At 47.4% G+C, this 27,575-nt stretch overlaps 1 protein-coding gene across 3 annotated transcripts in view; it reads right to left on the minus strand.

Annotated features, from left to right (window-relative positions):
- The window catches only part of H6PD (hexose-6-phosphate dehydrogenase/glucose 1-dehydrogenase), a 155,413-nt gene that overhangs the window by 47,581 nt on the left and 80,257 nt on the right, over positions 1 to 27,575 (minus strand). For all 3 annotated transcript variants that reach the window (XM_069610029.1, XM_069610027.1, XM_069610028.1), the window contains exons 2-4: positions 15,376 to 16,051; positions 14,682 to 14,799; positions 9,028 to 9,297 (exon numbers count right to left, since the gene is read on the minus strand). In XM_069610029.1, coding sequence (XP_069466130.1) covers positions 9,028 to 9,297; positions 14,682 to 14,799; positions 15,376 to 16,011 — 1,024 coding nt within the window. In that variant the 5' untranslated portion in view covers positions 16,012 to 16,051. The remainder of the gene's footprint in view (positions 1 to 9,027; positions 9,298 to 14,681; positions 14,800 to 15,375; positions 16,052 to 27,575) is intronic.

Raw genomic sequence — 27,575 nt, forward strand, 5'->3', positions numbered from 1 at the left:
ATTGGAACATTTTTTATTACATGTGATGCAAATTAGGAAAAAAATAGTTTACACAATTTAGATATGTACAATGTACTATGCAGTTCTCTGATGGGAAACAATGGGGTTGGTGCGATAGATTTGACTAGATGGAGACCCGCCTGGTGGAGATCCATTTTGTTAGGTCACTGTCAGAGACTGAACCGCTAAATTGCCAGATCCATTCCACTCTGCACCTTCTACCCGGAACCTCCAACACCAGAGCCAGTGGTCAGAGCTGCTGTCCTCAAAGGTTTTAACTTACATGGGGTCATTACATGTCTTGATCAGGGTTTAGGAGGCAGAGTTGCTTGCATCTGCCTATTCCGTTTTTTTTGTTTTTTTACAACAAAGCTCTGGCCCTCCACCTTGCCTGCTACCACTTGTCTATCCTAAACCTCCTAGCCTAGCCTGCAAATATTTTTTTTACTTCAGTTTCACTTCTCACCTTTTCAACCTTTGAATCTTGTAAGGTGCTCCGAGATCCTCTGGGTAGCACAAGCACTGAACAGATATTACAATAAAATAAATCAAATCAAGCATAACCTTAGAGCCTGGGGCTCGCTTGTGGTGGTGGAACTTGAGTCTGGGCATCCTGTCAGGGGTCAACCCCCCAGCACAATTGGAGTAGGTAGCTGCCCTCTCCCTTCAAGGGAAGCCGGACTTTGCTTTCATACAAATATTATGTACTGCTTCTAGTACTACCTGCCACATCAAGCCACTTTGCTTCTGATGTAAGAACTGTGAGTAACTTTGCAAAGTACTGCTAAAAACTGGTTACATACCTTGAACAGTGGTAGATTCTGATACTTAGTATAGGGTTTAGATGCACTCATTTTAGCCTGGGGTTTACTTAATAGAGAGAACCACTATAAATATTTTAATGTCTTCTTTTAGCGACTTGATAGTGATGAGCAGAGCTTCTGCATGCTTTCAGGTGAGTTGAGTTGGTTGAGCTAGTTCGACCAGATTCAAAAACATGGTGCCAACAGCAGTGTCGAAGACGCTTGAGACACGCAGCGATGTGAGGATCTACGCAGTGAGCTGGCTCGACTGGGCTCACCAATGTGATATGGTTAAACATTGGCTATGGCTCCAAGAAGCTGGCAAACTGGCAAGTTAGCATATCTTGCAAAAGCTTGAAGTCTTTAAAATTGTAGATTGTCAAAGGTAGCTCTATTGGGTCTTTGAAGTGGCTTGAAAGTGTTTTCAGGTGCTCACAGAGGCTTTAGTCAGCATGAAAGTGCAGACAGAGACAAACATAGCTTCTCTTCGGTCCGGGGCTGCTGTGAGAACCTGTCCAATGTTTCTAAGGAAAGGATTAGTCCTTCTGCCGTTCCCAGCAAGGAAGATTGCCTGGGATGGGGGGCACTGTTGCGCAGTGGCAGAATGAAGCTGTGAGCTCGATCGGCTCTGCTGGGGCCGTGTACATCCTGACGATTATCCCCTGCTGAAAAGGTCCAAAAAGGGAACTGCTGCATGCGATAAGGCAGGGCAGTTCCGGCTGAGCATTTTCCTCTGGCTCCAGTGAAATTTGGTGTGGGCGATCCTGAGAGCAGTGGCTGTTGCCAAGGGCTTTGGACCCCCATGCGCCTTCTTGGACTGTGGCCCAACATCCGTGCGATCCACGAGGCCTGAGCACCATCGGCACTGGAGGGGCCTGACGGCAAAACAGATGTCCCTATGGAGGCCTTCTGATGCCCCGGTGAGCTGGAGCGGGACACCGAACAGAGCAGGGAGCATGCTCAGCCTCCCTGCAGCGTGGGTGCTAGCTGCTCAGTGGCGTTTGTGCTGGTAAGAGGGGAACTGTGGGGAGAGGTCTAGGGTATGGTCTCGGTATACGCTCCTCCACCCCTAACCCTGGAACTGTTGAACGATCTCCAATCTCGCTGACCTGGGTTCTTGGGCGTAATTTCAATGATGTGATGGATTCACGTAGGGACCGGACCCACCTTAGTGGTAGACACTCACAAACCCCTATGAAGTTGCACACATTTTTGGTCGCACTCAGACTGGTAGACGCGTGGAGAGCACTACAAGGCCAGGAACATGACTTCTCATTTCTCTTGGGGGCGCATGGATCCATGTCCAGACTGGACGACTTCTTCATTCCTGAAGGGGCATCACACAAAACTTACTGCTATCACGTTTTTTGGCCAGGTGTATATCAGATCACTCCCTACTCATAATGAAACTCGCAATGGGGAAACAACAATCTAGACCACCTTGGCCCCTCAACAGCTACTATCTCGGCTTCACAAATTACTTGGAAGACAAACGCTAAAACCACAGAGTACTTCGCAGCTGAATGAGTAGTTAGTGGACACTTCAGTGATGCTGTGGGAGGGCTATAAAGCGTTCCTTAGGGGGTAAAGTGATCTCTCTGGTTTCCGCACAAAAGAAGGTGTATACACAAACAGTACAGGTGGCAGAAGACCTCAGGATCTCTGCAGAAGAAGCCTTCATCGAGTCAGGTTCCTTACAGGAGCAGGACATTCCCTTTCAAGCCCAAAAGAAGCTCAGGAACATAGCCCTGGATAACGGCAAACAGGATCACTGGGTTAGGTGCAGTCAGATGTACGAGGCGGGTGACAGAGCCAGGAAGATACCAGCATGGTACGAAAGGAGGGACGATGGTAATAGACACATGAGGAAGGCAACAGATGCCGGGGGGGCATAGAGTCATTGAGGATTCCAGAATCTGAGGTATTAGCTGCTTATCACGAAGAGCTCTATCGTACTCACCGAGATCGGGATCCCTCACCAGGATTCCATTTCCTGGATTATCTGGATCTCCCGTGGCTAACACCTCAATAGGTGTGTGACTTGGAAGCCGATGCTAGAGAGCAGGAGATGTCCACTGCCATCTCCCGCCTCCAGTCCTGTAAAGGTCAGGATCCAAACGGTTTTCCAGTTGAGGTGTGGAAGAAACTCTCCGATCTAACACGCTACCATATGCATAACATGTTCACAAGTTCTAGATCCAACATAATCCCTCCACCGAATCTTAGGATGGCCTGCAAACCCCCTGAACTCTGTGCCTCCTATAGGCCTACCTCCTTGATTAATGGAGAAGTGAACATTCTAGCCAGGGCACTCGCGGACCATCTTAATGCTGTGATTACCTCCCTGGTTCACCCGGACCAATGCCAGGTTCATGCCGGAAAAAAATCCACATGCATGAATGTCCGCAGACGACATGTGGCAATATCCCAGGCGTCTAAAGTGGTAGACCCGCTCGCTCTGCTTTCAGTGGATTTTGAAAAGGCCTACGACTCAGTGAAATGGGACATTCTCTGGGAAACTATGATGCGGATGGGGTTCGGTCTGAACTACAAGTCTGCCTGGTCTATGCTTCGTCGATAGCCGAGATGCGCGTTAATGGCGTGTCATCAAGGACCTTTTCCCCTCGGAGGGCTGTGTTCTCTCCCCTCATCTGTTTACATTAGCCATTGAACCCCTGGCAATCTAGTTATGGTCGGATCCGACTTGGTCAGGGTTGCAATGGCAGCATGGGGGTCAGGAGGCGGGCGAGACTCCCTTTATGCAGATGACCTCCTGGTTTCTTTGGGGGCACCATAGTAGGCCTTTCACTGGATCATACACACATTGCGAGTGTATCAGGAAAGCATGTCCTTAGGGTGACCTGGCGGAAATCTATTCTCTTTCCGCTTCATGGAGCGGATGACGCTGTCCCTCGCGACTGTCCTTTCCAGGTATCCTGCACAGGCTTTAAATATCTGGGTATATGGGTTGGCCCAACCTCAATGATTGTATTAGTGCAAACCTCCACCCTATCACCAACAGGTTTTCTCAGGATGTAACTCACCGAAGTCCCTCCCACTAACATTGTTAGGGAAAGCAGCTCCATTTAAAATGCTGACCCTACCTAGATAGCTATACATCTTGCAAAACGCTCTGCTGCTCATCCCCAAGGAAGAAGTTGCTAAAGTGGAGATTGCCCTCCGAAATCCTTTATGGGGAGGCGGGCAAGCCTGTATTGCCCTGGCTACATTGCAAATATCGGTCTAGGAGGGAGGCATTGGGCTGCCTCACATGCAAAGCTATTACTGGGCTGGTCAACCGACATTAGTGTATGATTAGTTACATCGAGAACCTACATTCCCACATGTTCGGGATTGAGAGGAGGTGGTTGCAGGGACTATGCCATACTCAATTCCTATACAGGGACCAAAAGAAGCTATCACTCGTTTGTATGATGCATCACACTAATGAGTGGCCTGGGCAGAGGCGCATCAACAAGTGGGGTGGGGTGGTCGGGCAACCTTACTCCAGCACCTATGGCACAACGCACAACCCCCGGAAGTCGACAGGATGGGTGGTCTTGGGACTTGGAGAGGCATAACATATTGTATCTTTCGGATGTGAAAGAGGACAGACTGATTCCCTTTGAAAAGATCCGAACGTTGTTCGGACTCCCGACCTCCAAACAATTTCACTACTTGCAGTTCTCACATGCCCTACACGCCCAATTCTAAACCCTAGCAGATATCCCACCATGTTCCCCTCTTGAGTCAAATTTACTCCCAGAGTGCATCCACCCGAAGGTTATTAAGGCCTTTGGGTCCAGGGATCTAACAAGCCTCAAGGCCAGGTGGTAAAGAGATGTGGGCTCCCTAGAAGCGGAAGAATGGGTGGAGGTGTTGATGTTTCCCAGGGAGACTGGGATCCAGGACAGAATATGGCCGATACAACTCAAAATACTCCATAGGTTATATTACACCCGGGTAGCACTGTTTCAATGGGGTTGCACGGACCGCGTCTGCTGTCTGCGATTTAAGGGGTCTAAGGGTACCTTGATGCACACCATTTGGGATTGCCTGCAAGATCTTCACTTCTGGAGGAAATGCTTAGACAAACTGGATAGGGCCCTGGGCCTGCAGATCCCGCTGGATCCAAAACTTTTACTCTTGGGGAACTGGGGGGAAACTGCTTTTAGCAAATATGAAAAGCTATTTCTGTCCACTGCTGCTGGCTTGATGAAATGGGCTATTGCTTCTGTATGGGGGGGTGGCGGAACGTCCCAGACTGAGTAAGTGGATGGCTGCATGTACATTTGCAGAGTCTATAATGCCTGGAGTTGCTTGGGGAAGAGTGAGAAAATATGGGGGGAAATGGAAGGGGGAGGTTTGAGGGAGTATGGCCTGGATCCCTGTGGACCTCATCCTACGGACTACTTCCCGGTTGTTTCATGAGGGCAAACCCTCTAGTACTCATGGACAGTTTTCAAACTACCCAATCATTTCATGTTGTACCTTACTTTGTTGTGAGAAGTTATACCTTAAAACAATAAAAAAAGGTCTGTAATGTTTTGAGGGACTGCCTGGTTTTATGTTGGGTCTTTGCCGCTCTCACCTCCCTGTCCAACTCTATACGATGCAATTCTCTGTCCCGTAGGTAGGCAGATGTCTGAGAAATAAACTCACTCCGGATAACCGCATCCACTGTATCCCAAACTGTGCACCAGTCTACTTGCCCAGTATCTTTTTTTCCTTAAAATAATCCCCAATTACCAGTTCCACATGACCCTGAAAGGCCATATCTCCAAGGATCATCTCATTCAGTCACCATTGCTTCAGGGTCCCGGTCCGGCACCTCGAAGCTTCTATCTGTAGGATTACAGGAGCCGGTCCATAAGTTATCTAACTCCGATATCTATTGCAGTGATTTGAGAGATTAGTCTAACTGAGACTACGGCCATGCCAATTCTCGAGAATCCCCTCTGTGCTGCGGAGTAGTGTGTATGGTCCCTTTCAGCCCTAAATCTCTAAAGAATTTCCCCAGGGCCTGTTGGAATCTATTGTCATTGTTCGTGGGTGCTAGGGTCTTATTTAAAGTTGGATCCATGACACCATTGAAGTCTCCACCCATCACTACTTGCCCCTCGGACCAGCTCCCTATTTTTTGGAGCAGCATAGCCAGGAAGTGGTCTTGTTGGTCATTCAGGGCATAAACTGTAGAGAAAGAGGCAAGACTCTCGTCGATTTTTCTTTTGTTGCAATTCTTGCGGTTAAATTAATAAAGACTCGACTTCTATGACTTTTCATCATCCAGACTGCAGTGGTCTACAGAGGCCTGTAATAAATTGCTGTTCCCGGCAGGTGTGAGTAACCTGTGAAGTTTCTCCCTGGATTGCACGCCGCTGCAGTCGAGCAGAACATATTTTCTGATGAAATTAAACAAGCATTGATTACGAATTAGAAGGGAAAAAAACTAGCAGCTCAACTAGTGGTCGAAGTGTACGAAAAGAAGTAGTGGAACCAAGTTCCCTACTGGCCTGGACCACTCCCCACAAACCCCATTGCCATGCCCTCTCCCATGCACAATACAAACCCCAAAACACAGGTGCCTGCTGTTTAAGGGAACGCCCAGTGCAGTGCACTGAAAGTGCAAGTTTCAACTGCTTCCTACACTTTTATTTTAAAACGAAACCATTCCGGAACGGTTTCATTTTAAAATAAAAGTATAGGAACAGTAAAACTTAATTAAAAGATGCATAGGAGCACCGCTCCCGACCACTGAGATCAACACGGAGCATCCCTCACTACGTGTGCAGTCCAATTTAAAAAGGGCTGCAGGAGCAGTATATGTTTTATTTTAAACTAAATTCAACATTTAAACTCCTATGTTACTTGGTTATCAAGCATTCCAATACTAATTGCCTGTCAGCTATCCAGTCTTGGTGTACTTCCAACAACCTCTGCCTCAATGCCAGCAAGACTGAGATTCTTCCTATCCGATCCCCCGTTCCCTCTTTTCTCCCTTCACTCTGGCAACCTCTGGCCACCCTAAATGGGCCCTCCACCCTCTCCTTCCTCTGAGACCAGAAACCTGGGCATTTTCTTTCATTCCTCACATCCTGAATCTTGCAAAGAAGGCCCATTTTCAACTCCACCTCCGCAGGGGCATCCTCCTTTGCCCCCCCCCCCCAAGAAGCTCAATGGGCCTCATTACACGGTATGCGGTAACCATGGCGCTATTAGCGCCATGGTTGCTGCCAGTATTTTACTGTGTCCGCCTTGGTGGATGGCGGAATTACCGCCCTACTCCAAGGATGTGCGGGGGCGGTAATTCCCCATTCACCAAGGCACTTCCCCATTCCCATTCCCATTTTTGCCCCCACAGGGCTAAATGGGAATGGGGAAGGAGCTAATTACGGTACCGCAAATTGCAGTACCGTAATTAGCACCAAGGTCCCTTTGCGGGCCCGTTCCTTAACGGCTGCTAAAACCAGCCGTTGAGGTCGGGTCCGGCAAAGGGACCTCGTAGTAAGGCGGTAAGGGTTTACCGGTACCGGTGCCGGTACCGGTACCGGTAAACCCTTACCGCATGCCGTGTAATGAGGCCCAATGTCTCCAGAGCTCTGGTACTCTCCAGGCTGAACTACTGTAACAGCCTCTTCCTTAATCTACCCTCTTCTCTTATTCGACCCCCAGCTAACCCAGAATAGGGCTGCAAGACGTATCCTTAGCCTTAAGCCCAGGGACCATATCTCTCCAACCCTACCATCTGTCCATTGGCTCCTGGTTTCTGCAAGGACCAAATTTAAATCCCTTTGCATCATCCATAAGGCCGTCTGGGGCTGGGGACTACGCTATCTGCAACTTGCTATCACTAAATACTCTCCTTCCAGATCCCGCCGATCCCCGGATTACAACTCTCTACTTGTCAAGTGCTTCTCTAAGCCGAGAGCGGGCAGCCGTTGCCCCTCTTCGGCTGGCTCCTTCCTCTGAAACAGCACCCCCCTCTCTCTCTCTCTCTCTCTCTCTCTCCATCTTAAGCCGGATCTCCTCAAGTTCCGCAAACACCTCAAGACATTGCTCTTCTCCTCCTCCTTCCATCTCTTCCTCCCATGCTAAATCCCACAGTTGCTGTGATTGGTGGCAAGGGCACTTATGTTTCCTTCTGGGTCCTGGCCTTCTGTCCGATCGCCAGCAGCACCCTCAGCCCATGCACTTGCCTTCGAGCACCACGTGGCCTGTGCTGCCTCACAGGCCTGCACTTATCATTTGGGCTAGTGACCCCTCTTCCATCCAGTGGTCACTGCCTGGCACTTACCTGCTGCCTTGCAACCATCTCCCTGGCACTTCACCCCTCTGTGGATCTCCTAGCATTTACCCCTTCCCCTGTCACTTCTCTCTCTCTGCACTTGCATGGTCCAAATGTTCACAAGGCCTAGTAGGACCACATTTTTTTGGTATTTTGCATATTCCATTGTCTTCCTATTTTCCCTTGTTCCCTTACCTTTGCCCTGTGGGCACTTTGAAACACAATTTTCTTGATGTTTATGCGCCTTACAAATGCCCAATAAAATAAAGAAATAAAAAAATAAAAATAACGGGAGAGTATTCAAAACATGTGAATCTATAACAGAACCATTGCTGAAGAACTTTGAGGGGGCTAGACAAACCCCCTTTAACCACTGGTTGAAAGTGATTTTTATAAAAACAAGTCAAATGCATTTCTCGAGGACATGAAGCAGTGAATATCATGTAACGAACCTACGATGGAGGGCAAGCATATCAAATCACAAGAAAGGGTATAATTATACAAAGCTCCCTCGATAACAGACCAAGAATACTGCAAGGGGAGTTGAACACAACATTTGAAGTATCAAGGTTTTATCATCATAGAGTTTATAATTGTGCTGGGTCCCTTTGAAGCACATTTTTTGTTTGCACGTCAGAGATTCACACGTTTTCTTACCAGAGTGCACCTCCAAGTAGATGCCCTTAACCTTTGTAGAGCATTATTGTAAACCTTTCCTGGTAAAGAAAGGCTCAGAGTTGTTTAGAGTTATTTCTGTCGTAGGTCCCATATGTGTAAGGGCATTATTGGGTTAGCTGACTGGGTTATGAAGGGAGAGCTATGTGTCTTTTCCACTGCTTTCTTTTCTGTAATGCCCAAACAGTGCAAGCCTCTCGAGGCAGTTCAGTTCATAGTGCACATGATACAAAAATCAAAAATAGGTACAATTCAAAACAATACCTGCGAAAGTCGGGGTGGTGCTAAAGTACTCCTCCGGCTTCTGCAGCTCCTCACGGACTTGCCCGGCATAGGCCTGGTACTGGCCAATCACAGTGCTGCCCTTGTTCGGGGTCTGCAGGGAACCAAACGTCTGAAGTTTTCTTTGGAGGACCTCGTCAGAGCTGCTGGGGTCTTGGGGCATCTCAAGGGCCACATACATAAGCATTTCCGTCAGGTGGTTTTGGATGACGTCTCGGACAACGCCATACTCCTCGTAGAAACTAGTGCGGCCTGGAGAAGAGCACAAAGGTCAAACAATTGACACAATCTGTATCATCGGCTAACTTATCATCGTGCTTTGAGGGTAAAAATCCCTGCCATACCAATCTTTCAGGGGAATCGACCAGTCAGGAACAGATTCCTGATGGGCTATTTTCGGCCACAAAATGTGAACTTGCCTCTAGCCACTGTCTAGCGATAATGGACTCTTGGCGAAACGGTGTGCTGTGCATTTGGTGAACTGAGGGGGTCAAGTGACTTTTTATGCCTGCTGAAATTTGTACCCAAAGGCTAGACAGCCAGTAAATCTTCAATTGAGATTAGAAACGGATAAGGACTAGTCTGCAACAGCTCACTGATCACACCCAAAAGAAAAAAGGAGTAGACCTCACAGACAATTTCACCACCCTTGTAAAATAATGCACACACAACACGGAAATTACAAGCCCAACACTACTGTGCGTTAGGCCTGGCAACCTACGGCTCTCCATATCTGTTGGCCTACAACCCCCCCTCCCCGTCCCCCCAATCATCCCTCACCATTCACTATGCTGCCTAAGGCTGATGGCACTTGTAGATCCAAAACGTCTGGAGAGCCAAGGGTTGCCTAGGCAGACACACTTTTTCATCATGTCAGCATTGCATAGCATAGCTTGTATAATGTGGATTACAATACACACCAGTCCCAGTCATGTAGTACTTTACAGAATGAGGCACGCCGTGTTTTGTTTTTTATACTGCACACGGTTGTGGTTATACATACAATGTTTTAGTGGCGGAACAAACTGTTTGATTGTACATTGCAATGACACTTTAAAAGTCACGGAAAGAATATTTTATTTAATGGTGTTAAAAAACGACCATATGTCGGCAGGTGGCTCCGTCACCTGGTGGCACATTACATGCTAAAGAACTTAATTAGGACATCCGCCCATTCGAAGTTGGTGCTGGGACAGCCGCTGTGCAACAGGCATATATATTGGGTTGCTGTGCCAACTCCCATACTGTGGTATTTGTAGTTTTAAATCGACACCCTCGTCCAGTAAAACATTTCAATGTTCCATTAAGAAAGATTCAATAGGATGTGGTAAGCAGAAATTGTTAAACGTGTATTTTGAAGCAGAGCTTTTTTGCACGGGAATGGGGAGGTGCAGTTACCAATTGACCAGGAAGAGAGATTCCAGCCATCGCCTGAGACTTCCACAATTAGAAACTCCACTTGCTCGGAGTTTAGCTTAAAGCACTTCTTGTCCACCCAGCTATCAGTCAGGGGCAAAGAACGATTCGGATTTTGCAGGCATAAGAATACAACTGGAGCCCAATTGTATTGTAGCAGTCATTTATACAGCACCTTTCCCCATTAATATGGTTTCAATGCACTTGTGGCGTGAACGCCAATGGGGACCAGAGTATGGGAAATTCTCATAAAGGCTTAGAATGCATGTGTGCATTTTGGCCAAGATAAGTAATTGGGTGGGCTGGCCGGGCTTCAGTAAGCAACCCAAGAGATCAGGCATGTGGATGGGTGCTAAGGGAGGTCAGGAGAGTGAGAGTACAAGAGACTATGGGCCTCATTACACGGTAGGCGGAGAGCCATGGCGCTATTAGCGCCATGGCTCATGCTGGTAAAATACCGGCACCGCCTTGGTGGAAAGGGGATTAACCGCCCCATTCCAAGGTTGGAGGGGCGGTAAATCCCCCTTCCACCATTGCCCTTCCCCATTCCCATTTCTGCCCCATAGGGCTCTATGGGAATGGGGAAGGCACTAATTACGGCACTGCAATTTTGCGGTGCCGTAATTAGCTCCGAGGTCCCTTTGTGGGTTGGATTTTAACGCCTGCAAAAAGCAGGCGTTAAATCCCCCAACCCGCAATGGGACCTCGTAGTAAGGTGGTAAGGGTTAACGGTCACCGTTACCATTAACGGTGACCGTTAACCCTTACCACCTACCGTGTAATGAGGCCCTATGTGTCCAGTTGGACCGAATTTTGTCATAGGTTATCGCTGTATTCTGCTCTAAATACGTTTTGCCAGAGGGTGAAAATAGCTGTTAAGCAGGAGGGGTGATAGTGAAGAGGCCCCAGGCACCCAACATGAGATAAAAACAAGGTTGGAGGTGTTTAGGCCTAACCCAACTGACTGTTGGCTGCTTGGAACAAGGGTGGTGAACCAAGCCAAAACCATGCCCCGAATGCCAGCCTCCAGTAATCACGGTATAAGGACACCATAGACAACCTTGTCAAATGCAGTAACGCCCCAAAAAACTAATGCAAAAAAAAAAAAAAAAATGAAAACAACCATTTTGTTTGGTCGAATTGTTCTGTATTTTTGTACACTTTTGTGAAATAAATAGGGGGTTGGGTAAGGGTATAAAAAGAGCGCAGGGGGCCGTGTGGGGTGGGCTCCAAGGGGGGGGGGGTCTCCACCCGCATTGTTAAACCAAAAAAAAGTGCAATAAATAAAGAGAACAAACATTTTCAAAATTCGACCATTAACAATTCGTTGTTTTGGACCTCGGGTTTCGTTCTCGTTATTTTAACGTAGAACCTCAAATGTTACTGAACGATCTAATAACAGTGCAGCAACACTGCCACCATCCTCGATAAATGTGAAGTCATCTAAAACCGAAAGTAGAGCTGACCGACCCTCTCCTCCTGGCAGCCGGAAATCAGAGTTGTGTCCAAATCTGTGGTCTAAACAATGTTCTGTAGCTGGGATGTAACCACATTTTCTATTACCTTGGGGCCAAGAGGAACAGAGAGGTAGGCCACAAATTAGAAGGAGTGGCAGGATCTAGGGACGGCGTCTTTAATAATGCTTTAATTCTAGCGTGCTTTAGGTAAAGGAGCACCAGGAGTCTGGGGTGTTGCTAGGTCTGGAAAAGACCGGGGGCTACGCTGATGTCGGCACTGTTGGGACTTGGCGCTAACTAGCCTTTTGGTTGTAGCTCCTGAGATTCTATCTGGGGCTCCAACCAAAAGACCACGGGCTATAGCCCCTTAAGTCCCCCCTAGCACAACGCCTCTGGCAGGAGTCTTTTTGAAGTCTTAATAATATGTTAAGGCGGGAGCTAGAATAAACACTTGAACTGGGCTCTCAAGTTCAAGATATCCAGGTAATAGGCTGGAGAAAAATCAATAAATATAGCGGGTCATCATGACAGGCAGTTTGGTTCTCGAGCTCAAAGATGGACACCTTGCTATTGATGGACTTCTGAATGCCTCCGATTTTATTGGAGAACAAAATAGCAATCTGCTTGTGAAATTCAATATTAGATAAAGCCGCGGTGATGGATAATCTGCAATGGAAAAATCTCTTGTTGCATATTGGGCAAGTTGGCTTTTTGCAGAGCCCAATCAGAGTTCTGTAGGTCAGAGTGCATAGGTAGCCTGCCAGATACTTTCTTTTTATGCCTAGAAAACAGAAGGGAGGGGGGGGGGGGGAGTCATGATTGCCGGATGACATGCCTTCAAGTTACTGCTCGAGGCAAATCCAGGGGTTATAAATTAGGAAAGGGCAATTATCCTAAGCGGCCATGACCTCTCCCGAGGTATAGGAGGCTAGTAGCACATTTGTGCAACTAAAAATGAAAGTTAATTATTCAAGGCTGCTTCTCAGATCATAGGAGGCTATTTTCAAAATGGAGCAGCGTAAAAAAGGCATGCCCACAACTTTTACAAATGCTTTTTACTCTTATTTTCATTGACTTGTTAGGTGGAGCTGGGGTACGGAACAGAGTAGTTGTTTCGGCCACCCCCATAAAAGTCGGCATGCATTTATGCCAGCATGGTATTTTCCAGCCGCTGACAGTGGAAGGAGGGACTCTGGGATACATTCATGGAAAATAAATATACCATCACCATGACTAGGAATACTTAGGAGATGTCACAACTGGAAGTCACATTTTGAACACAGTGCTATATATGGAAGTCTTTGACTTCGTGGCTTCTAATTATTTGTGCATTTTGTGGATATAAAAAGACAGAAGGAGCTTAACTGAAGCACTGGCTACGCAGTAATTGGTGCAAAGAACAAACCAGGACTGCAGGCATCAGTAAGCCAACTTTCAGTGACAAAAACACAGTTTCGAGATTCAATCAGTTCACAAAACACGTCTGGGCTTGACCAGTGAGTGAGCATTAATCAATGCACAGGAGTGCACAGAGCAGGAACAAAGTGGGGATTATATATTGTAGTGGTGGAGGGCAAGGGGGTTTGAGGGTTTTCAGCACGTGGAGTTCTCTTGGCCAAGATGATTTGTGCGGAGAACCACAGGTTGAAAACAAAGGCTTCCCTTGGGTTCTCTGCTCGAGCAGTTGGCTTGTGTTGGGTGCTGGCCCCAGTGTTACATTAAGTGTGGCTGCAAGGTGATTGTGCGTGGAGAAGATTCACAGTGGAGCCTCGGCCTGGTCTCCATTAAGGAGGAGCCTTCTAGATGTAGCACAGCCCTGGGTTGCGCTGATGCAGCCCAACGTCATCTTGCTGTTGTTCGTTCCTACCAGGAGAACTATGTGGATGTCATCCACGTGGAGCTGGAAAGGCAATTGATGGGCTGCACCCAAGGAAGCCAGTGGTCTCATGCAACCATTGAGCCATCACAGTGAGAGCATGGCGCGTGGGGAGCGGAGCACGCTGTGCTAACAGCAGTTCCGGCGCCCCAAGCTTCTTTATTGAAAGTCATGGTTCGTGCAGTGCTTCCTCAGGTAGTCATGCAGTTGCTTGTATGCCCCAGTTGCCAAGGTTGCTGGGAGGTGAAAGCACTGCAGTGACACAATTAAATCATAATTTTTTGGCATCGTGCCATGTATCTATCCTTGGAGAACTCCCTTGACAATTCCAAAACACGTGCCATTAGAAGCAAAAAAAAAGGAAATGATTGCATTGGGTCTTCTTTGCGCATCGATAACCATCTCTCCAAGGTCCCTCTTGCCCACACTTTGGGTTACTAATCCCGCTGTCTTGCTGGTGCGTTGATTTCAATTGCTCTGCAATGGCACGTGCAGACAAGCATGTGCAGAACAGAGAGATCAAGGCATAGGGTGTGAAAATTAAGGTGGCCAGAGGCTGACTTAAGGTACCTAGAACACAAGCTAGTTTGCGCAGTGCCAGGGTCTTAGTGCTCAGCACCTTAGCCAGAAGTATGCAGGGAATGCCCAGTGTGGCACAGACACAAGAAAACATGGCTTAGCATACACAGCGTCTGAGTGAGGGAGTGCATTCTGACTGGTGTAGGGTGTGGGACAATAAACAGTGGAAGTCTCAGGGCTCATTTCTCAGTGCCAAAATACTGCAGGCACCTTATTGATGCAGACTACTAAAAATGACCTGTGCTAGGTACATGGTCTACGAGCAAGATCATCTTATTTTCCAAAGCCTCTGGTGTGTGCCCCCTTACCTTTAGCATCCACTGTTTCCTTTAGGACTATTTCCACTCGCTCCACATGACGCCGGTTCCAGAGAGGGTCCAACAGCTCATGGTTCAGGTGTCGGAAAGGCAGGATCTGAGCAACAGTCTGTGAAAGAAAGAAGAGCTGGGTTCAGATCTAAACAATTACGATGGTGCACACATGCAGAGAAGTTCTGAAGACCCTACCATTCATCCTCATGAGTTCACCCAGCAGACGTCTGAAGGGTGGGAGGGTTGGCCGGGCGCAGCTGCCGATGTAGGTAGGATGAGAAGAGAAGGACCAACAAGGGAAGAGAGAACAGCCCCAGGGAAAGAAAAAAAAGACCTCATAGCGAGATGTACCCGCAGATGGAAAGATAGGAGACATCCCCAAAAAGTAAGAGAAAGGGTCCTTCAAGGAAACCAACAGTTCCCTCCCCTTACATCGAAAAGGAAGAGAATGTCCTTGCAAAGGCTGCAGGGGCAGGCAGGGACAGAGAATGGACAATGGGTGAAAGAAAAGAACCTTAAGAAAGGACGAGATCGACCAGGATTGGTGGGGTAATGGGACAGGAACAGAGGACCCAATGGGGGAGTAAAGCCCTGAGTGTGGAGAAGTGCCCCATGCAGCAATTGAAAGGAGCCTGTGGATGCCAGGAGTAGGCTCTGTAAGTTGGAGAAGAAACACTTTCTCAGCGCTCACCTGTTTGCCCAAATAGTGATCAACTCGGTACATTTCCTCTTCTTGAAAGAAGGTCTGCAACTCAGTTGCCAGTATTTGGGCTGATTCCAAGTCATGGCCGAAGGGTTTCTCGAGCACCACACGCAGCCAGGCACCAGTCGGGGGTCTGCAGGTGGTGTTGATGTGTCGGGCAATGTCAGCATATGCAAAGGGTGGCACTGACAGGTAGAAGAGCCGCCCTGCCTCCAGTAGGCCCTCGTCCTTCAAGGAGCGCTCAATCTCTCGGATCATTGCTGTATAGTTCTCGGCAGTCTTCAGCTGCCAGTACCGGGTTAGCCTGAGGAACTGATCCTTGAGCAGGGCGCATCGGTTGGCAGGCACATCTGGCTCACAAATCAGAGCCTTCAGGACCTCAAACATTCGTGCCTCGCCTGCTGCAGGTTCCGTTAAAGCTGCTCCATGGAAGCTGAAGGTGTACCCACTGGTGACCTGATCAAGGTAGAGCTGGAACAGCCCCTGCCAGAGGTATTTCTTTGCTAGGTCTCCAGTTGCCCCCATCAAGACTACAGTGACATGGCCCTGTGAGGCCGGCGAGGACCCAGGGACAGCCAAGAGCATGTGGAGGAGTAGGAGGGGGGACAGTGTCCGCAACATCATCCTGGCTGGAGGAAGGCAGCACAAATGTGTGTGTCAAAATCTGAAATCCAAACATAACAGCCCATCAATATACAAGGCAGCGTTTACCAGAGCTACAACATTTTTAGAGCTACTTACATTGAGTGTACAGTTGGTTAAATGTTTCAATACATGCTGGTGTAAAAGTTCAATTTTTGCACTGTACAATAAAATATGTAAAATTGAAAAGAATCAAAACTAGAATAAAGACAACGCAGAGTGGTTGAAATGGACAATACAACGGAGTTTAGACCATTTCGCCACTAAAATCCATATATATTTGCTACTTTACTCCTGCTAGCAGAAAAATAATTACATTATAATGGCATCCATAGAGTGTTCATCCAGCAACAGCACAATATGGTGGGGTTGAAGCCAAGCAGTTTTTGCTTGTGAAGGATATTAAGACTTTTTGCATTTAAATAAGAAATGTTTTTTTGAAAACAGTATAGCAGACTTGACCTGCATTTTTATTTTAGCAATACTTACATAGCACTTTTATCTCAAGCGCTTAACAAAACAAAATTAACAGCACAGCAATGAGCAATCACAGACACGCATGGTCCAAAGGGATAGGTTCACATGACAACTGAATAAACATGATAGTTTAGGAAAAAGTAGTCTGTAATAAATGAAATCTGACTGCACTTTTTAAACTGAACTAGAGAAGAGTTCCATAATTTTGGGGCAAGAAGTTGGAATGAGTGAAAGCATGAAGTGGCACAAGGTGGACGTAGACCGATATAAGGAATTGTGAAGCTGAAGGGAGCTCTCTAGTAGGATGATAGAGAGATCAATGAATACAAATAGGAAGGGCCAACCCGTGAATACTTTTGAAAACTAAATAAAGAAACTGATCCTTGAATCGTAGTTTGACCAGAAGCCAATGAAGGCAAGCCAGATAAGTGATCCCATTAGAAGAAAAAGCTAGAACAATACTTGCATCGGAGTGTAAAATAGAGCAAAGAGGATAGAGAGCACAGTTAGAAAGACCCACAGACAGAACAGCAATAATGTAGACAAGGTAAGACAATAGTTTAGAATACAATTTAGGTAGAAGTGAAAATAAGCAAGTGACACATTTTCTTGATGTTAAAAGATGAAAAGGCCAAGATTGAACTGCAGCAGCGATCTAGGCCTGTAAAGATAAAGAGCAATTAAAAATAAAATCGCGATTGTGCAATTGGTGAGCATTAGGAAGTTAAAGTGGAAGAAATAAAAATAAATGAGGTCAACAGATCTAGGAAGAAGCGGGAACGAATAGAAGCGATTTATTTTAGGATTACCACAAATGAACGCAAGTATACATTGCATTTGTAAATGCTTGTTTGAAAATAAAATACAATGCATTTGCAAATGCTTTCAATTTAAACTAGAGTGCATCTAAATAGAGTGAATGGCTGATTGTCTTTAAGCATACATATATTTATTCCGTTTCAATGTAATACAATAGTGCTTTTACAACATTTTACCAATGTTAAGTTAATTTTTTTATTCATGTCTATGAGCTGAACACATTCATGAAACCTATTTTATTGAATGAGGCAATAAAGTCCAGTTTACCTTCATTGTCATGAGAAGGATCCAAAGGATTCTTCTTTGGTTACCAAAAGAGGCCAATTTGTGATTGGTGGACCATGAGAGGAAAAGTTTTAAAATCCCCAAACCAGGTGCTCAAAGGTTTAAGTTTTCTATTAGACACAGTATTTAGGGGTGGGCCAACTTAAATATAAACAGAATCTTACTCAAAGAAATAACCAAACATAGGATGGCCTTTTACAAATGCGTCTTACCCCAAGCTTTCACATTCTCTGTGAGAGGGGTCAGGCTTTTGAATCTCAGCCATCACTGTTCCAAATTAAGATTAAATGAGCAGGATCTAAAACCAGCTCCTGGGTGCCGGGCATCACTTAATAAGCAACAGCTACCGCTGGGAACCCAGGAGGGAGTACACACCGGACCACAATTCATACTTCTACAAGAGAGGCAACCTGTTGCTCATTATGCATGATCTATTATGTTTAAATGTGTACTAGATGTTTCCCAGTTCTTCTTTATTAACATTTTCAAATGCTCAAAGTTAATGTGTTTGTAAGGCACCAGTTGGACAGGGAAGCCAGAATTAGTTCCTGGTAACTGTTGGTTTAAAGCAAACCAGGCTCCGTTAGGAAACAGCCCTGGACGGGTTCGGGACACCTTCATATCCTGTCATTTTGGGGTTGCCTTGGTTGACTCACGACAGCCCTTTAATCAATTGGGCTACGCAGACAGAAATATTTGGATCAGATCCATGCACTCATCAATGCTGTTCTGTGTCTGCCCGCCTCCCTCCGTCAACTACTCCTGGAGTATCTTCGCTCCAACGCATATGTGCCCTACAAACGGTTCCTACGGAATATCATGATTATCAAACGACCTTCATGGATCCCATCGATATACCGTTGCCACCCAATCGGGTGCATGACAGATCAACTGCGTCCCTGAGAAACCCATACCTCATGGGCCCATCTACTCTTAAACACTGCATGAATGGGAGGTTTTACAAGAGTACATAGATTATGGATTAGCCAAAGGGTACATAGCACCATCTCATTCCCCAGCTGGAGAAGAAGGAACCCGCAGGCTATGCATCGATTATCAAGCCCTCAATGAGATAACCTGCAAGGATCACTATTCATTACCGCTTATTAAGGACATCATGGAATCAATAAAATCAGCCACCGTCTTTACAAAGTTGGATTTACAAGGGGACTAGAATTTGATCCAGATTAAGAAAAGCGATAAGTAGAAGGCAGCTTTTAAAACCCTGCTTGGCCATTATGAATATCATGGTATGCCTTTTGGGCTTAGGTAATGCGGCGGCTTTCTGCCAAAGGTTCATGGAGCACCTTTTCGAAGACTTCCAGGGCCTCTCAGTAGGGGTGTGACTGGATGACATCCTCATCTTCTTCCCCTCGCTTACCGTCCATCAACAGCATGTGAAACAGGTCTTAGCTCGCCTTGCCAAGCACGATGTTTATGCCAACCCAGACAAATGCCTTTTTTTTATCAGAAATGTTTAAAGTTTTTAGGCTACTTCATTAGTGATGAAGGCATAGAAATGGAACCAAAAAAGTACAGGCCATCCAGCAGTGGAAAAGCCCACAGGATGTCAAATCCACTCAGCGGTTCCTCGATTTCGATAATTATCATCAGAGGTTCATCTCTGGGTATTGTGATGAATTCAACAAGATCACTCCTTTTCCAGGAATGGCCCCTTCTCATGTGGCCAGGAGATAGCCACAGCTACCGGATCCTGACCCTGACCTTGACCATGGGGGTGGATATTTGAGGGAGGATCACATTTATTTCATTTATTTGGCATTTGTAATGCGCCTACAGACAATGTGTTTTGAGATGCAACAAGTCGGGGGAGGAGAGAGAACAGGGAGGACAAAAACAAACGGTCCTACTAGTCTTTGTGACATTCGAATTGTGCAAGTGCAGTAACGAGAAGAGCAGGGGAGAGAAAAGGGGGGGTGGGGAGGCGAGGAAGTGCTGGACAGGGCGGAAGGGCCCATAGAGAAAAAAAAAAGTGCCAGGGGAGACCAGGCAGACTGAGCCAGCAGAGAGTGAAGTGGATGGAGGGGCCACAAGCTAAGTGCGAGGTAGGGGCGAAAGGGGTGCCGGCCCAGCCACGCAAATGGGATGGGGGCCCAGGAGGGCAAGTGCAGGAGGGGGTCAGGAAGACTGGAGCAGGGGCAGAGTGGACTAGGGGGGGCTGGTGCCCTGTAAGAATCTGTAGGAACCAGGCAGCCAGTCAAGAGAACAGACAGGCATTAGAAGGGTAGGGGAGAGGGAAGGACGAAAAGGAAGGTCTTGTGAAGCTTCTGGAACTTGAGGAGATCCAGCTCAAGCCTGAGAGGGGCAGGGAGGCCATTCCAGAGAGAGGTACCCGAGAAGGAAAGATGTAACCCACTCTCTCTGCTTGGAAAAGCGTTTTATCACCAGAGAGCTAGAACTAGAGGGCCGAAGGGTTCTAGCAGGTAGTAATTTAGGGAGGGAGAGAGTTGGATGTATCGGGGTCCCAGGCACCAGAAAGCCTTGTGGATGATGCAGAGGGTCTTGAATTTTATCCTTGCAGCAACCGGGAGCCAGGGGAGAGATTTTAGGGCTGAAGGCCAAGGATAAGTCTTACAGTTCTGTTCTGGATTAGTTGAAGGGGCCGAAGGGAGGAATTAGGCAGATTGAGGAAGAGGTTGTTGCAGTGGTCCAGTCTGGAGAGGACGAGAGCTCTGGAGGCATTGAGTTTCTGGGGGAAGGAGGGAGAAGGCGAGGAAAGGGAGAAATGCCTCTGAGGTGGTGAAGCTGGAAGTGGGCTTTCTTGGCAGGGTCTGTTAATTCGAGGAGAAAAGGAGAGAACAGAGTTGAAAATAGGACATCAAGGATTTTTGCCTCACAGGAGGGTGAGGGGGGCCATGGAGGGCGGTCATAGTGTGGGAGGGAAAGAGGGAGCAGAGGGTCCAATCAGAAGCATCTCTGTCTTACTGGCATTAAGGCAGAAATCGTTAGTAGTGCACCATGGCTGAATAGCAGACAGGCAGTCAGGAATGAGAAAGAGGCAGGGGAGGGAAGCTTGAAGGAGAGCTGCATGTCATCCGCATAACACTGGAAGTTGGGAGAGAAGGTGGAGATCAAATGGGCTAGATGGGCCAGGTAGATGTGGAAAAGTTAAGGCGAGAGGATAGAGCCCCGAGAGACTCTGCAGGTGGAGAGTGAAATGGTGGAGAGAAAAGGGACCAGTTGGACCTGGTAAGGTGTGTAGAGAGGAAAGAGGTCAACCAGTCCATCCAGAGCGAGGTCCTTGTTGCCAAGGGTATCACAGAGCCAATCAGGGTGGCATGATTGACTGTGTCAAAGGTAGAGGAAAGGTCAAGAAGGATGAGAACGGAAGGAGAGTAGGAATCGAGATTAGAGAGCAAGTCTTCACGGGTGTTCAGGAGACCAGTTCCCGCGCCTCTGGCAGGTATGAAGCCAGACTGGTGGTCGTGGAGACGACTAACAGATTCAGTGTGGTGGATAAGTTGGGAGATGACCAGCTTCTCCAACAGTTTGCCCAGGAAGGGGGTAATGGAGATAGGGTGATAGTTAGCCAGACAGGAAGGGTCGGCAGAAGGCTTTTTGAGGAGTGGGTGAACAAGGGAGTGCTTGAGGAGAGAGGGGAATGAACCAGTGGCAAAGGAGTGATTGCAGAAATCGGCCAAAGCTGGAGCGAGGGAGACAATGTTGTCCTTGATAGTTCTGGAGCAGCAGGGGAGCACCAGTTTGGATGAGACTTTCATAGAGCAGACTTGTCTAGAAACCTCATCAGGTGTTATGGGAGAGTAGAGGGGGGGGAAGAGGGGCCTGAGAAAGGGAGAGGAAGAAGGGTGTGGAGTAAAGGAGAGCGAGGACAAGAAGTCATGAGTTTTAGAAATGAAGTGAGAGGCTAGAGAAGATCATAGGGCTAAGGAAGGCAGAGGGGAAGTGGAGACTACAGTAGGGGGGTGGGAAGAAAGGGGGAGTTCCTTACAGATTTTGAAATGTTCAGCCGTGTTGTTTGGTGCCACAGAGATGCAGGCTTGGATATAGGACCTTTTCTTCAAGCAGATGGAGTCTGTATTGCCTTTGGAGCAGGCAGCAGGCCAGTTTGTCAGAGGATGTGCTGGAGGCCTGTCACTTCCACTCAGCCGCTCTGCACTTGCGTTTCAGAGTGGCCAAGTCAGGGTCAAACCAGGAGTTGCACGCAGATCTTTATGACAGGGGGAAGAATGTCCAGAGTGTTGGAGATGGAGAGTTGAAGGTTAGTCAGTGCTATGTTGAAGTGAGAGTCAGTGGCAGGAGTTGGAGGGGAAAAGAAGGTGGCGGCAAAAGCAGCAATCGACACTTGCTTCATAGGTCGAATGTCGGAGAAGGAGGCTGGCAGTGCGCGTGGGGGCTTAGCCAGGGGACCAAAGGGAAGAATGGAGAGGGAAAGGGTCACAGAGGTTGCGGAAGAGGCCATGGGGGAGGTAATCCTGGAGGGATTGACGAGGTGTCGTTCGCGAGACATGACATACCCCACTTCCTGGTGCCATTCCTTTCCCCTTCTAGAAATATGAACATCATGGCATAGCGCCAAACCTCCCGAAAAAAGGTGATGCAGAAAGACTCATGGATCAATTCCCAAAAACACCAAATGGTTATTGATTTCTTTCCCTATACTGGGGCAAGGAGGTGGGAAGAGATAAAGAAAATACTGAAAATCTGCAAACTAACACAGTGGTCTAGTTGCTGGCGATTGTTTCATCAAGGGAACTTTAAATGGCCAACAGCTCAAAAAAGAATGTTGTACAGAGAGCAATCAGCTCCAGCTGTAATAAGTCAGAAGCGCAGCGTGGACTCTGTGGCAGCACTAGCAGAAGCAAAGACCCGAAGGAAGCTCTCACGAAGACGGAGTAAACAGAACTTGAGATTCTAGGGCCATGGCGGGAGGAAGACAGAGCGAATGAGTCAAAAGAGGAACATGATGTCCGTGCAGAGAATGTTAAAGGGGAAACTGGAGTGAGGGCGCTGCCATAAAACTACCCCGGAGAGATGCTGATGCCCTGAGGCCTGAGAAGATAACCAAAAAGCAACGCTAGAAGCGCTGCGGCAACAGCCCACAGAGGGACGCCACCCTGCTGGGGATCCTGAGCGTTCCAAAGGGGAGCGAGAAAGCCTAATGAGCATCATATGCCCGGTAAGCCTAGCACAAGAACATGGGCCACTGAAGTGAAAAAACACAGAAAGAAGAAAGTAAAACACCTAACCAGGGAACCTATAAGAAAAGGTTGGGAGCCCGGGAAAGGTACACAAGAGTTGAAAAGGACAGAAGGGGAGGAACAGGAAGTCCTAGCATCCTTAAAAGAACTGCGTAATGTAGAATTTGGGAAATACTAGAAAAGCGGAGCAGGAAGGGAAAGCTCACAAAATCCTTAAACATATATACACAATTGAAAAAAGTCCTGGCTGGAGAGTACACCAGGAAATTATAAGTGTGTGAAGGAAAAGTTCTGGCCATATAGCATACCAGGCAGTTACGAGAAATGTACAAGAAATAAATGTCCTGAGAAGAAACAATCGGAATAAGAAAAGTATTGTGTTAATAAGGAATAAAGGAGGTCTTGAGAAGAAACCTCAGGACTAGGAAAAGGATTGAGTTAACCAGAAGAGAAGGAGCAAAACCCTGGCAGAAAAGTATACCAGGTATCCTGAAAGAGACAAAAGTACAAAGACAGGTTAGGTTTGTGCGCCAGTTTACTGGTAGAGAAATGCAAAAGGAACTGTTAACTGTAAAGGAAAGACCCAAGCAACTTGGTTCCTCTCTCTCCTCTCTATCTGCGGTATTCCCCAGGGGTCTAACCCCTCTCCCTGGTTGTTCAACTAACACCTGGCACTCCTTGCCTACCGCATTGCCTCTCTCTGGCCCAACTTTCAGTGCTATGCGGATGACACTCAACTCATATTCAGGCTCCCTTCTGCCACTTCTCCTTCTCTGACTGTCTGTCAGCTATCCATGAGTGGTGTGCCGCCAATGATCTCTGCCTTAATGCCAGTAAGATCGAGATTCTCCTCATCGGCACACTTGCGCCCTCCTTTCCTGTCACTCTCTGGCCGGCCTCTCTGGGCCCTCTTCCTGCTCCCACCTCTGAGGCTAAAAACCTCGGTCATCTTCGACTCTACACTCTCCTTCTCTCCTCACATCTCTGACGTCTCTAAGAAGTCACACTACCAGCTGCACCTCCTCAGAGGTATTCTTCCTTTCTTCTCCTTACCCCAGAAGCTCACTGTCTCTAGAGCTCTGGTTCTCTCTAGGCTGGACTACTGCAACAGCCTCTTTATAAATCTGCCTGCTTCTACTCTCCGCCCTCTGCAACTCATCCAGAACAGGAGTGCGAGACTTGTCCTTGGCCTCAAGACCAGGGATTGCATCTCTCCAGGACTGAAATCTCTGCACTGGCTCCCAGTGGCTGTGAGGATTAAGTTCAAAACCCTCTGCATTGTCCACAGGCCTTCTGGGGCCTGGGGCCTCAATACGGTCAACTCGCTCTTCCCAAATATCTTCCTTTTCAAGCACTTTGCTCATCCACCTCCAACTCCCTCAGGGTCAGTCGCTTCTCCAAGCAACAAGTTGGTGGTAGATCTCTTTCTTCGGCTGGGGCCTCCCTCTGGAACAGCCTCCCTGCCTCCCTGAAACTTGAGAACCATCTCCAGTTCCGGAAGCTCCTCAAAACCTTCCCTCTTTTCTTCTGCTTTCTCTCCTCCTCTCCCCTGCTGAACTCCTCCTGGCTGAAACTGAATCTGCACTGGTCACCTGGCTACCCTCTGATCTCAGGTACAGGGACCCTCCCCTGCCAGTTGCACCCCTGCACTCCCTCCCTGGAATCCCACGCACTTGGGGACCATTTTCTGTATCCCTACAGCCCTCTACTAGCACTTGGCACCTGATGTCTGCACTTACCCTTGCACCTGCCATCTACTGGCCGCACTTTACTTTGCTTTGCTTTATTTATCTATTTATTTTACTATCGTTCCCATATACTGCACTCCCCCCTCCCCCTTTGCCCCTGCACTTTTCCCCTTCCCCCTTCCACTGCACAATCTCAATTTCACCCGGCCTAGTAAGATCGTTGTCTCAGTCTTCCCTCTGTTCCCCTCCCTTGCCTCGTCGCGCATTGAAACACTTGTGTATAGGCGCATTATAAATGCCATTTCATATCATATCATATCATATCAGTTGTGAAACAGCAAAGAGTAAAGCAAAATCAAGGGGAAGGGAACCACCCTCTGGAGCAAGGACCTTTATCCTTGATGAACTTTTGTGTTGGAGCGGTTTGTTCTTCCTTTTGTGAACACTTTTCTAAACCAGCCAACGTTAAAGACATTACCATCTTCACCTTGCAATTTAATTAATAGTGCGAGGGTCAGAATAGAACTTTGGACGCAGGACTGTTTCTGTTGTTTTGGGCATTCTGACACAGACAGATCCTTCGTCTTTTTTAGTTTAGGTAGGGAAATTCCACTTAGAGCAGGGTCAGAGAGGCATTTTCGCAACCCCTTTTATTTTGAAAAGTATTTTACCATCTACACGCCTCTATCACCAATCTTCTTCAGCATCATCAAACCTTTGCTTGGGACAAGAATGCATAAAAAGCATTCCAGTCCATCAAGGCGGCCTTCATGCAAGCACCCATATTACAGAACCCTGATGATACACAACCTTCATCGTTGAAACCCATGCGCATCGGCTGTTGCCCTAGGCGCAGTCTTTCTACAGGCCGATCCGGATACATCAATGGTACATCCCATAGCGTACCTGTCCTGAAAGCTCACTGAAAGTGAAGGAAACTAAGCAGTCATAGAAAAAGAGCTGCTGGCTATACGAGAAGTCCTCAAACAGTGGAGGCATCATCTACAAGGGGGGTTGTGCCACACCATCCTCATCCACACCAACCATAGAAATGTGCAATACTTAAGCAACCTTTGCTGCAACCTATGCTATAAGAACATTCGACAAGCACATTGGCCGCCTTTTTTCCACTCCCCAATATGACTTTTTGATAACCTACATTCCAGGTACCCAAAACAAGAAAGCAGACACCCTGTCCTGTTCCTTAGATTCCCACACAGAAGCAGATTATAGTCCACCACTAAAGATACCACACCACCTTTTTTGGGAGTAATTCAAACCTATTTACAACATGTACACCATGCTACGGCTACAGATTCTGCTGTGCCCTGCACATACCAAGGCCATCACGTGCGACTGATCGTTATTCCATGCTTGCAAATTGTACATTCCTCCACCCAAAGAAAAGCCATTCTGATTGCTTTGCACGATTCCCAGATTGCAGGTCACAAGGGCAAGCGAGCCAGGAGCAAACTAGTAGCCCAACAGTTCTGGTGGCCTGGGATGCAGAAACAAATACAAGTATACGTAAAAACCTGCCCGATCTGGACCCAAACCATGAAACCACGTCATAAATACATGGGTTTATTGTGTCATTTGGACTGTGTGCCCTATCCACAACATACCATAGACAAAGATGTTATTTTAGACTTGCCTTTATCCAGCAATAAGATCTGTATTATGGTAGTGGTGGATTGTTTTTTAAAGCTCGCTCACTACATCGCCTTGTCAGGACTACCAACAGTAGCTGCCATGGCTAAAGTGTTTTTTCCACTAAACCTATCCACTGCATGGCCTACCAGAAAAAGTAATATCTGACAGGCTCCACCAAGGACTAAACTCAGGATACCATCCCCAAACCAATGGGCAATCTCAACGCACCAACCAATCATTGGAACAATAACTACCGTGTTACACAAATGCCTTACAGGGGAACTGGAAACAACACCTCGGCATGGCTGAGGTAGACTATAACAACATCTTAGTCAAATATTCCCCATTTTGGTGTACGTATGCTCAACACACAAATTGGTGCCTGTGCAAGCTGTGGAATGCAGTGCAGTACCATCCGCTGATTCTTTGATCTCAACTCTACAATTAATTCATAGCAAGGTGAAAGACATTTTACAGGACACCAAGAGATGGCAAAAATAATATGCTGCCCACAACAGAATCCAAGAACCAGCAAACCAAGGGGGAGATTCGTCTGGTTGTCCTATAGGAATTTGCACCTGCACACCCTACTTATTAAATTGGCCCTACGCTACCTGGGACCATTTGTGATAGACAAACGCAGCTCCACTGTGGCCTACCATTTGCAACTTCTGCCAAGATGGAAGACACACCCTTTATTCCATGTTTCCTTGCTTACAAGCCTGATCCTTACGACCATAGCCCCTCAAAAACCCCTCCATTCTCAGTTGATGGACAACCTGAGTACGAGGTATGTGATATCTGTGATTCCTGTATATTACGAGATCAGTTATATTACAACATGGATTGGAAGAGGTATTCAGCTAGTGATCGTTCTTGGGAACCTGCTTCACAGGTCCATGCTCCTCGACTAATCAGATGTTTTCATCAATGGTACTCTTGGAAAACAAGCATTTTCAAGCTCTCTGGTGGGGGGCAGAGTGTTGCGCATGCCACACCACACACCAAACGCTTATCTAGAGGCATAGGGCACCGTCAGCTTTACCCACGACAGTGTCGGGTACTGCGAGCAGGGTCTCGATCAGGCCATGGTGGTGGCCTAATGCAGGTAGCAGATGGGAGTTCCCGGAATGTAGCAGCTGGCTGGGGTGCTGCCATCTTCCTTGGCGGAGGCCGCTGTGTACATCAGTGTGCATGGTACGGCGGCCATCCCCATGATAACGGATGCCGCCACCAATGCAGAGCCTCATTCTGGTGGCAGTGTCCCAATAAAGATGTCCCTGATTCACATGGACTCTGCGTTTTAACGCAGTTCGTTCTGTGGTTCCTAGGAAATTTATATTGTGCCCTCCTTCCAGGGTAACCAGACTATTTCTGTGGATGAAAAAGGAAAATGAGCAAAGGTGAGCGGGGAGTGAGAGAGTGTGTTATCAGCAGTGCCTCA

Source organism: Ambystoma mexicanum, chromosome 8, assembly GCF_040938575.1.
Source record: "Ambystoma mexicanum isolate Mex_15411 chromosome 8, UKY_AmexF1_1, whole genome shotgun sequence".
Lineage (NCBI taxonomy): Eukaryota > Metazoa > Chordata > Amphibia > Caudata > Ambystomatidae > Ambystoma > Ambystoma mexicanum.